Raw genomic sequence first — 11421 nt, 5'->3', positions numbered from 1 at the left:
ACTTGGTAAGTATGAGGGGGTTGGGATCGGACAGCGGGGGGACACGGGCGGAGAGAAGACTGATGGCGGCGGATCGCCGCTGTCAGTCGGTGGAGGGGGCAGATCGGGGTCTCCAGCCGTGGCCGATGATATTGCAGCATCGGCCATGGCTGGATTGTAATATTTCACCAATTTTCAGTTAACCCTTTCACCCGATCTGCAGGAACGCGATCCTGCCATGACGCCACATAGGCGTCACAGGTCGGATTGGCACGGGTCGGATTAACTCTATGTACCATTTTATTATGTTCATTACTAAACACCGGGCTTGGTATTATCTATACTAGATGGTGGCCCGATTCTAACGCATCGGGTATTCTAGAATATGCATGTCCACGTAGTATATTGGCCAGTCACGTAGTATATTGCCCAGCCACGTTTGTCACAGGTTAAAAAATAAACATATACTCACCTTTCCGAGGGCCCCTTGTAGTCCACGGCAGTTTCCGGTCCCAGGGTTGGTCTGAGCGCAGGACTTGTGATGACGTCGCGGTCACATGACCGTGACGTCACAGCAGGTCCTTTCCGCGCAGGCCTTGTCATTACGGCGCGGTCACATGACCGTGACGTCATGGCAGGTCCTTCTGCCATACGATCACGTGTAACGGAAGATGGCGGGCGGCGCGAGCGGCTCAGCGGACTACAGAGGGTGAGTATAGCAGGTTTTTTTTAAATTATTTTTAACATTACATTTTGTACTATTGATGCCGCATAGGCAGCGTCAATAGTACAAAGTTGGGGACACACAGGGTTAATAGGGGCGGGAACGGAGTGCGTTACCCACGGCATAACGCGGTCCGTTACCGCCGGCATTAACCCTGTGTGAGCGCTGACCGGAGGGGTGTATGCGGGCGCCAGGCAGTGAGTGCGGGGAGTAAGGAGCGGCCATTTTTTTCCGGACTGTGCGCGTCGCTGATTGGTCGCGGCAGCAGCTGCCGAGACCAATCAGCGAACAAATAACCGCGACAGATAGACGGAAGTACCCTTAGACAATTATATAGTAGATATCTATATATAGATTTATCTATTATCTATCTATGTGTAAACATTATTCTTCAATGGAGTATGTAAAGGAAAAGGTTGAACAAGAAATGACATCACAATTCTTTTTTTTTTGGTTAAATAATAGATCTTTATTTAGCTTACAAAAATGCACACAAAGCCGCATGAAAATCAGCATCAAATCTGCACGGATTTTTCTGCCAAGACATGCAGAATCTGCACAGAAAATTCCACAGGCAGATCTGCAACGTGTGCACATACCCTAACGCACACTTTCCCCCCCCAAATTGGTGCGAAAACAGGGTGCATCTTATAATCTGAACCTAAAAAAAAAAAAAAACCTACTGAGGAGGGTTGCGGTGGTGGAGCAGTGATGCATGCCCCCTCACACCAGCCCACTGGATGCCCCTCTACATACACTATGCATACAGCCCCCTGGATGTCCATCTACATACCCCCTCACACCAGCCCCCTGGATGCCCCTCTACATGACCCATCATTCCAGACCCAAGAATGTCCCTCTACATATCCCATGCCACCTCACACCAGCCACAAGGCCCCCTGGATACCCCTCTACATACCCCATGCCCCCTCACACCAGCCCCCTGGATGCCCTTATACATACCCCATGCCACCTCATACCAGCCCCCCTGGATGCCCCTCTACATACCCCATGGATGCCCCTCTACATACCCCCCTCACACCATCCACACAGCCCCCTGGATACCCCATGCCAACTCTACATGCCCCCTCACACCAGCTCCCAGGATGCCCCTCTACATACCACATGCCCACTCACCATCCACACAGCACCCTGGATGCCCCCTCTACATACCCCATGCCTCCTCACAACAGCCACAAGGCACCCTGGATACCCCATGCCCCCTCTCACACCACACACACAGCCCCCTGGATGCATACCTCCCAACTTTTGAAGATGGGAAAGAGGGACAAAGTTTGCGGCGCGCAAAGCGCTCCGCGGCAAATTTTAGGCCACGCCTCTGACCACACCCATTCATAATTAGCCACACCCATATCCACGTCCCAACCACACCCATTTAGCACTGCCGATCACACTGTTTCATATATAATAATTATAAACAAAAAAATATGGCCACACAGTGCTCCATACCGTATAATGGCCGCACACAGCTCCTCGTACACACTCGGCTCCGCTCCGCACACAGCTCCTCGTACACACTCGGCTCCGCTCCGCACACAGCTCCTCGTACACACTCGGCTCCGCTCCGCACACAGCTCCTCGTACACACTCGGCTCCGCTCCGCACACAGCTCCTCGTACACACTCGGCTCCGCTCCGCACACAGCTCCTCGTACACACTCGGCTCCGCTCCGCACACAGCTCCTCGTACACACTCGGCTCCGCTCCGCACACAGCTCCTCGTACACACTCGGCTCCGCTCCGCACACAGCTCCTCGTACACACTCGGCTCCGCTCCGCACACAGCTCCTCGTACACACTCGGCTCCGCTCCGCACACAGCTCCTCGTACACACTCGGCTCCGCTCCGCACACAGCTCCTCGTACACACTCGGCTCCGCTCCGCACACAGCTCCTCGTACACACTCGGCTCCGCTCCGCACACAGCTCCTCGTACACACTCGGCTCCGCTCCGCACACAGCTCCTCGTACACACTCGGCTCCGCTCCGCACACAGCTCCTCGTACACACTCGGCTCCGCTCCGCACACAGCTCCTCGTACACACTCGGCTCCGCTCCGCACACAGCTCCTCGTACACACTCGGCTCCGCTCCGCACACAGCTCCTCGTACACACTCGGCTCCGCTCCGCACACAGCTCCTCGTACACACTCGGCTCCGCTCCGCACACAGCTCCTCGTACACACTCGGCTCCGCTCCGCACACAGCTCCTCGTACACACTCGGCTCCGCTCCGCACACCTCGTACACACTCGGCTCCGCTCCGCACACCTCGTACACACTCGGCTCCGCTCCGCACACCTCGTACACACTCGGCTCCGCTCCGCACACCTCGTACACACTCGGCTCCGCTCCGCACACCTCGTACACACTCGGCTCCGCTCCGCACACCTCGTACACACTCGGCTCCGCTCCGCACACCTCGTACACACTCGGCTCTGCTACATCCACACCGCACACCTCCTGACCCCATACAAGGCATTGCTTACCTCCTGCAGGACCATGTGGCAAGGTGGCAGCAACCAGCAGGTCCTGCAATCCACGGAGGTCCCGGTCTGCCGATCATGTGACCGCTGACTCCTCCCCTCCTGTGACCTCATCACAGGTCCTGTGCACAGAAAGCAGGCAGCCATACAGAACTTAGGGTAAGGGCCCGGGGCATGGGTTAACTATACAAGGGGGCGTGTCGGTCCTGCTGTCTGCGCCGCGGGATTAGAGTGCCCCGTGCGGGAGTGCGGGGCAGAGGCTGAAAACCGGGACAATCCCGCACAATGAGGGACGGTTGGGAGCTATGTGGATGCTCCATGCCCCCCCCCCCCCCCCTCACACCAGCCCCCTGGATGTCCCTCTACATACCCCATGCTTTCTCACAGCAAATTACAACCTCAGAGCACTCACACTGATTCCTGTGTCCTCATTCCCTTGTACAAGTGTCCATGCTGCCGTCTGAGTCCTCTCCTCACACTGCTCCACACTGCAGCCCCTCGGTCCTCTCCTCACACGGCTCCACGCTGCAGCCCCTCGGTCCTCTCCTCACACGGCTCCACGCTGCAGCCCCTCGGTCCTCTCCTCACACGGCTCCACGCTGCAGCCCCTCGGTCCTCTCCTCACACGGCTCCGCACTGCAGCCCCTCGGTCCTCTCCTCACACGGCTCCGCACTGCAGCCCCTCGGTCCTCTCCTCACACTGCAGCTCCCTCGGTCCTCTCCTCACACTGCAGCTCCCTCGGTCCTCTCCTCACACTGCAGCTCCCTCGGTCCTCTCCTCACACTGCAGCTCCCTCGGTCCTCTCCTCACACGGCTCCACGCTGCAGCCCCTCGGTCCTCTCCTCACACGGCTCCACGCTGCAGCCCCTCGGTCCTCTCCTCACACGGCTCCGCACTGCAGCCCCTCGGTCCTCTCCTCACACGGCTCCGCACTGCAGCCCCTCGGTCCTCTCCTCACACTGCAGCTCCCTCGGTCCTCTCCTCACACTGCAGCTCCCTCGGTCCTCTCCTCACACTGCAGCTCCCTCGGTCCTCTCCTCACACTGCAGCTCCCTCGGTCCTCTCCTCACACGGCTCCACGCTGCAGCCCCTCGGTCCTCTCCTCACACGGCTCCACGCTGCAGCCCCTCGGTCCTCTCCTCACACGGCTTCACGCTGCAGCCCCTCGGTCCTCTCCTCACACGGCTCCACGCTGCAGCCCCTCGGTCCTCTCCTCACACGGCTCCACGCTGCAGCCCCTCGGTCCTCTCCTCACACGGCTTCACGCTGCAGCCCCTCGGTCCTCTCCTCACACGGCTCCACGCTTCAGCATCTCATTTCCCGCCTCTCTTCTCCAGCAGCAGCTGTCTCTCAAAACGCAGCTTCCTTCCAGCTATCGGCTCGTCATTAGACTAAAGGAGGCCCCGCCCCTTCCGTGACATCATGATTTCAAGGACTCACTCCTCCCCCTCAAGAAATCAACTCCATTCTAGACGCTACCGTCATGTTTGTGGGAGAAGATACTGAAGTCGGCAGTGAGCAGGTAGAGGAGGCGGGCAGTGTGTGAGGACTCAGAGGAAGCTGCAGAGAGGAGTGAGGTGAGAGAGGAGATGAGAGGCTGGTCTCCTGCAGTATATAGGGAGGCTGTGTGGGGCTCATGCTGTATATAGGGAGGCTGTGTGGGGCTCATGCAGTATATAGGGAGGCTGTGTGGGGCTCATGCTGTATATGGGGAGGCTGTGTGGGGCTCATGCTGTATATAAGGAGGCTGTGTGAGGCTCATGCTGTATATAAGGAGGCTGTGTGAGGCTCATGCTGTATATAGGGAGGCTGTGTGGGGCTCATGCTGTATATAAGGAGGCTGTGTGAGGCTCATGCTGTATATAAGGAGGCTGTGTGGGGCTCATGCAGTATATAGGGAGGCTGTGTGGGGCTCATGCTGTATATGGGGAGGCTGTGTGGGGCTCATGCTGTATATAAGGAGGCTGTGTGAGGCTCATGCTGTATATAAGGAGGCTGTGTGAGGCTCATGCTGTATATAGGGAGGCTGTGTGGGGCTCATGCTGTATATAAGGAGGCTGTGTGAGGCTCATGCTGTATATAAGGAGGCTGTGTGGGGCTCATGCTGTATATAGGGAGGCTGTGTGGGGCTCATGCTGTATATAAGGAGGCTGTTTGGGGCTCATGCTGTATATAAGGAGGCTGTGTGGGGTTCATGCTGTATATAGGGAGGCTGTGTGGGGCTCATGCTGTAGATAGGGGGCTGTGTGGGGCTAATGCTGTATATGGGGAGGCTGTGTGGGGCTCATGCTGTATATAGGGAGGCTGTGTGGGGCTCATGCTGTATATGGGGAGGCTGTGTGGGGCTCATGCTGTATATAAGGAGGCTGTGTGAGGCTCATGCTGTATATAAGGAGGCTGTGTGAGGCTCATGCTGTATATATGGAGGCTGTTTGGGGCTCATGCTGTATATAAGGAGGCTGTGTGGGGCTCATGCTGTATATAGGGAGGCTGTGTGGGGCTCATGCTGTAGATAGGGGGCTGTGTGGGGCTAATGCTGTATATGGGGAGGCTGTGTGGGGCTCATGCTGTATATAGGGAGGCTGTGTGGGGCTCATGCTGTATATAAGGAGGCTGTGTGAGGCTCATGCTGTATATATGGAGGCTGTTTGGGGCTCATGCTGTATATAAGGAGGCTGTGTGGGGCTCATGCTGTATATAGGGAGGCTGTGTGGGGCTCATGCTGTAGATAGGGGGCTGTGTGGGGCTAATGCTGTATATGGGGAGGCTGTGTGGGGCTCATGCTGTATATAGGGAGGCTGTGTGGGGCTCATGCTGTATATAGGGAGGCTGTGTGGGGCTAATGCTGTATATAGGGAGGCCGTGTGGGGCTCATCCTGTATATAAGGAGGCTGTGTGGGGCTCATCTATATATATAATTGTCTAAGGGTTTTTCCGTCTGTCTGTCTGTCTGTCTGTCTGTCTGTCTGTCCTGGAAATAACTCCATATAAGGTATGGTCTACAAACAGGATACCTTATATGGAGTGGTCGGCGGTTTGTAGACCATACCTTATATGGAGTGGTCGGCGGTTTGTAGACCATACCTTATATGGAGTGGTCGGCGGTTTGTAGACCATACCTTATATGGAGTGGTCGGCGGTTTGTAGACCATACCTTATATGGAGTGGTCGACGGTTTGTCGGGCGGCCTCGACCAATCAGAGATGGGCACAGCATGGCGACGATGATGTCATAATGGTTGCCATGGCGACGATGATGTCATAAAGGTTGCCTCGACCAATCAGCGACGGGCACAGTCTGCCGCGAATCACATACTACGGGGACATGCATATTCTAGAATACCCGATGCATTAGAATCGGGCCACAATCTAGTGCTGTATATAAGGAGGCTGTGTGGGGCTCATGCTGTATATAGGGAGGCTGTGTGGAGCTCATCCTGTATATAGGGAGGCTGTGTGGGGCTCATGCTGTATATAGGGAGGCTGTGTGGGGCTCATCCTGTATATAAGGAGGCTGTGTGGGGCTCATGCTGTATATAGGGAGGCTGTGTGGGGCTCATCCTGTAGATAAGGGGGCTGTGTGGGGCTCATGCTGTATATAAGGAGGCTGTGTGGGGCTCATGCTGTATATAGGGAGGCTGTGTGGGGCTCATGCTGTATATAGGGAGGCTGTGTGGGGCTCATGCTGTATATATGGAGGCTGTGTGGGGCTCATCCTGTATATAAGGAGGCTGTGTGGGGCTCATGCTGTATATAAGGAGGCTGTGTGGGGCTCATGCTGTATATAGGGAGGCTGTGTGGAGCTCATCCTGTATATAGGGAGGCTGTGTGGGGCTCATGCTGTATATAGGGAGGCTGTGTGGGGCTCATCCTGTATATAAGGAGGCTGTGTGGGGCTCATGCTGTATATAGGGAGGCTGTGTGGGGCTCATCCTGTATATAAGGAGGCTGTGTGGGGCTCATGCTGTATATAGGGAGGCTGTGTGGGGCTCATCCTGTATATAAGGAGGCTGTGTGGGGCTCATGCTGTATATAGGGAGGCTGTGTGGGGCTCATCCTGTATATAAGGAGGCTGTGTGGTGCTCATGCTGTATATGGGGAGGCTGTGTGGGGCTCATGCTGTATATAAGGAGGCCGTGTGGGGCTCATGCTGTATATGGGGAGGCTGTGTGGGGCTCATGCTGTATATAAGGAGGCCGTGTGGGGCTCATGCTGTATATGGGGAGGCTGTGTGGGGCTCATGCTGTATATGGGGAGGCCGTGTGGGGCTCATGCTGTATATAAGGAGGCCGTGTGGGGCTCATGCTGTATATGGGGAGGCTGTGTGGGGCTCATGCTGTATATAAGGAGGCCGTGTGGGGCTCAAGCTGTATATGGGGAGGCCGTGGGGGGCTCATGCTGTATATGGGGAGGCTGTGAGGCTCATGCTGTATATAAGGGGCTGTGGGGGGTTTAAAGATCTATAGGGGGGTGTCAGCATACTTAATTCTGCTCAATATTAAGTGATACAATTAATATTAATTAATGTTGAGTAGAATTATTTTCATGCTATTGGTTCGGCCTCCACAACAGTCATGGTCTTTCATCTGGCCCCTCGGGAAACTAAATTGCCCACCCCTGATCTAGAGACATAGAGTGAGAAGCCCACAGACGATGGCAACAGATTAGTCCGTCCTCTCACTAAATGACCCATCCAGCTCTTCACACTATTCTCTCTGAAACGTCCGAGCATAAACGTCCCTGTTTGCAGTCTGAGTGATGCTGCCCGTGGTTTTGGTAATATGAATCGACTGACAGGTTCCCTTTAAAAATCTGTCAGCCAAACTGTGCAACCGTGGCAGAATCAACTGACCATGTACTGTGTATGAGATCCACCAGATTCTCACACGACAACTAATGGAAAGGTTTGCTAAGGCGACTTTCACATCAGCGATTTTCTCTGTTCGCGGCAGACACTGCAGTTTTTCCGCATCTGTCGCGTAATATATCACTTACGGGCCGGCAACTCTGCGTTCGGCCTCATTCATTCTCTATGGGACTTGCGGACATGTGCGGCACTTGAGGTGAGACAAAAAAAAAAAAAACACTGCTAGCATCATTTTTTTTTCCTGTTGCTGCAAGTACCGCATTTGCCGGATCGCAGCAAAACCGCAAGTGCCGCAAGTCCCATAGGGAATGAATGAGTCCAAACACAGTGTTGCCATAAGTGATCCGGCAGTTTTTCCGCATCCGTAACGGATCTGCCGCAAATGTCAAAAATCGCTAATGTGAAAGTAGCCTAAGTCACTGCCGATAGTGTCTGCATTAGTCATACTCACCAATTGGGGAGGCAGCACGAAAAGTGCCTAGGGCAGCAGAAACTCTAAATATGGCCCTGCTCTGAGTATTAAATAATTGTAGTTTATTTTCTCTCTTCTTCCGTCAGCCATGGCGTCTATTGATCTGAGAGACGAGCTGCTCTGCTCCATCTGTTTATCCACGTTTAAGGATCCTGTAACGCTGAGATGTGGACACAACTTCTGCCGGGTCTGTATTGGTCGTGTGCTGGATACACAGGACGAGTCTGGAGTTTATTCCTGCCCTGACTGCAGAAAAAGATTTCAGCAGCGGCCGGCACTGATGAGGAACATAAATCTCCATAATGTCGCAGAACGTTTCCTGATTACTCAGCAAGAACAAGAGGAGATCACCGGGATCTGCTGCACTTACTGTGTGGACTCTCCTGTACCTGCTGTTAGATCCTGTCTTCTCTGTGAGGCTTCTCTGTGTGATAAACACCTGAGGGTTCACAGCAAATCACCAGAACACATCTTATCTGATCCCAGCACTTCTCTGGAGAAAAGGAAATGTTCTGTCCATAAGAAGATCCTGGAATATTACTGCACTGAGGACGCTGCTTGTATCTGTGTCTATTGTTCAGCAGGAGAACATCGAGGACATCAGGTGGAGATTCTGGAAGAGGCCTCTGAGAAGAAGAAGACGAAACTGAGAAATGTCCTCCAGAAACTGATCACAAAGACAGAGGAGACTGAGGAAAGAGTCGGGAGTCTGGAGGAGCGCAGGAGAAAAGCTCAAGAAAAAGCAGCTGGAGAAGCCGAGAGAGTCACTGCCCTGTGTACAGACATCAGGAGACGGGTGGACGACCTGGAGAAGAAGGTCCTGAGTGAGATCTCCAGGCAGGAAAAGGAAGAGTCACTGTCACTGTCTGCTCTGATCCATCAGCTGGAAATAAAGAAGGACGAGCTGTCCAGGAAGATGAGACACATTGAGGAGCTGTGTAACATGACGGATCCACTGACTGTCTTACAGGAACCAGACATCGGTGACTTGTGTGATCCTGAGGAGGAGGGAGGTGATGAGGACACAGGCGGACATGATAAACAGCCTCATGATGGAGATGACCTGGATGTGGCTGTGGTCTCACACACATTACACACATTATGTGACGTAATATCAGGTATAAGGAGCGGGATCTATGTGGAGGATCCTGCAGACATATTACTGGATGTAAACACGGCTGATAATAATGTCCTTATATCAGACGACCTGAAAACAGCAACCTGGACACTAGAGGAGCAGAAACGTCCAGAAACAGCAGAGAGATTCCAGGGTTATAATCAGGTGATGAGCAGGAGAGGATTTACCTCAGGACGACATTACTGGGATGTGGAGATCAGGAGATCAGGGTGGTGGAGGGTGGGGATGTGTTATCCCAGTATAGACAGGAGGGGGTGGAAGTCAGAGATTGGATATAATAACAAGTCCTGGTGTTTGTGGAGATTTCATGATGTTTTTGATGATGATAATCAGGATTCAGTGATACATGACAGTAAAGTGATCTGGTTACCTGACAAGATCTCCAGTGATAGATTCAGGATATGTCTGGATTATGAGGCCGGGCAGTTGTCCTTTTATGAGCTGTGTGACCCCATCAGACGCTTACACACCTTCACTGCCACCTTCTCTGAGCCTCTTCATGCTGCATTATGTGTATATAATGGTTCTATAAAGATATTAGGGAGAAGCTGAAACTGGAAGAAACCATCATAATTTAAAGGGAAGGTCCCACCAGTTTTCTTGTAGTGTTTTTTTTGGTGAAATTTAGCTTAAAATAGTAATTAAAATGTATTAATGCAATGTGTGCACTGTTTGCAAACATTTCTATATGAAAAATATTATATACTTTCTTACAAATATATATTTACCACTAGGGGGAGCATGTTCCGTTTAAGACCTTAAAGGGCCACTGTCACCCCCCTCCAGCTGTTATAAACTAAATGAGCCACCTTGTGCAGCAGTAATGCTGCATTCTAACAAGGTGGCTCTTTTAGGTGCATGTATTACCAAAATAAAGCGTTTTATATTTTCGGCAAAATACCTGTCTTTAGACCTGGAGGCAGGTCCTCACCCCCCCCCCCCCTGCTTGTAACGCCACACTGCCGTCACTCAACGCCTGGCACCGCCCCCTCAGCGCTGTTTACCCATGAAATCTGGTGCCTGCGCTGTGTATCGCTGTTTGGTGCAGGCGCAGAGAGCTCTGGCCGTCTGACGTCACAGCCAGGCTTGCAGACTGCGCCTGTGCGGCAGCCCTGCTTGTGAATCCCAGCCCCGCGCTCTGCATAATGCATAACACAGTGCGGGGCTGGGATTACCAAGGTGGGCGGCCGCACAGGCTCCGCTCCCGAGTGACGGCGGCAGTGACAGGTAGTAAGATGCGAGACTCGTCAGAGTTTCTCGCATGTGTAATCCAGGCCTTAAATAAAGAAACACACACACACACACACACACACACACGAAATCTGCGTTAGGCCGGGGTCACACTTACGAGAAACTCATACGAGTCTCTCGCTTCAATACCCGGCCCTCGGGACCGGAGTGTGCGGCTGCATGTATTCATAGCTCCCAACCGTCCCTCATTGTGCGGGACTGTCCCGGTTTTGATGCTTTGCCCTGCTGTCCAGCACGGGACACTCTGCTTCCCACAGACAGCAGGAGAAGCAACCGACACGCCCCCTTGTGTTAAGCCACGCCCCTTACCCTTCCATTTGCAGTGCAGTATGTATCAGCCGGTCATCCCTGCACCACAGAACCTTACACCACATAGCTGCCTGGTTTGTGCGCACAGGACCTGTGATGAGGTCACAGGACGGGAGGAATCAGGGGTCACATGATCGGGACCTCCGTGGATTGCAGGACTCGGCTGTGCTTGTTGCCA

The 11421-nt window shown here is 53.5% G+C and overlaps 1 protein-coding gene across 2 annotated transcripts; it reads left to right on the top strand.

The window, feature by feature from the left end:
- Positions 1-4665: 4665 nt before the first annotated feature.
- LOC143774027 (E3 ubiquitin/ISG15 ligase TRIM25-like) lies at positions 4666-10343 on the top strand. 2 transcript variants are annotated; one of them, XM_077261317.1, is made up of 2 exons: positions 4666-4729; positions 8632-10343. In XM_077261317.1, exon 2 carries the CDS (start codon positions 8634-8636, stop codon positions 10233-10235), a length of 1602 nt encoding a protein of 533 aa, XP_077117432.1. In that variant the 5' UTR covers positions 4666-4729; positions 8632-8633; the 3' UTR covers positions 10236-10343. The 2 variants fall into 2 exon arrangements, with proteins under 2 accessions (XP_077117432.1, XP_077117431.1); XM_077261316.1 differs by having other exon boundaries at positions 4683-4784.
- The last annotated feature ends 1078 nt before the right edge of the window (positions 10344-11421 follow it).

Source organism: Ranitomeya variabilis, chromosome 5 (genome assembly GCF_051348905.1).
Source record: "Ranitomeya variabilis isolate aRanVar5 chromosome 5, aRanVar5.hap1, whole genome shotgun sequence".
NCBI classification, from domain to species: Eukaryota; Metazoa; Chordata; class Amphibia; order Anura; family Dendrobatidae; genus Ranitomeya; species Ranitomeya variabilis.
The sequence above is the reverse complement of the archived record's forward strand: the minus strand, read 5'-3'. Positions and strand labels throughout refer to the sequence as shown.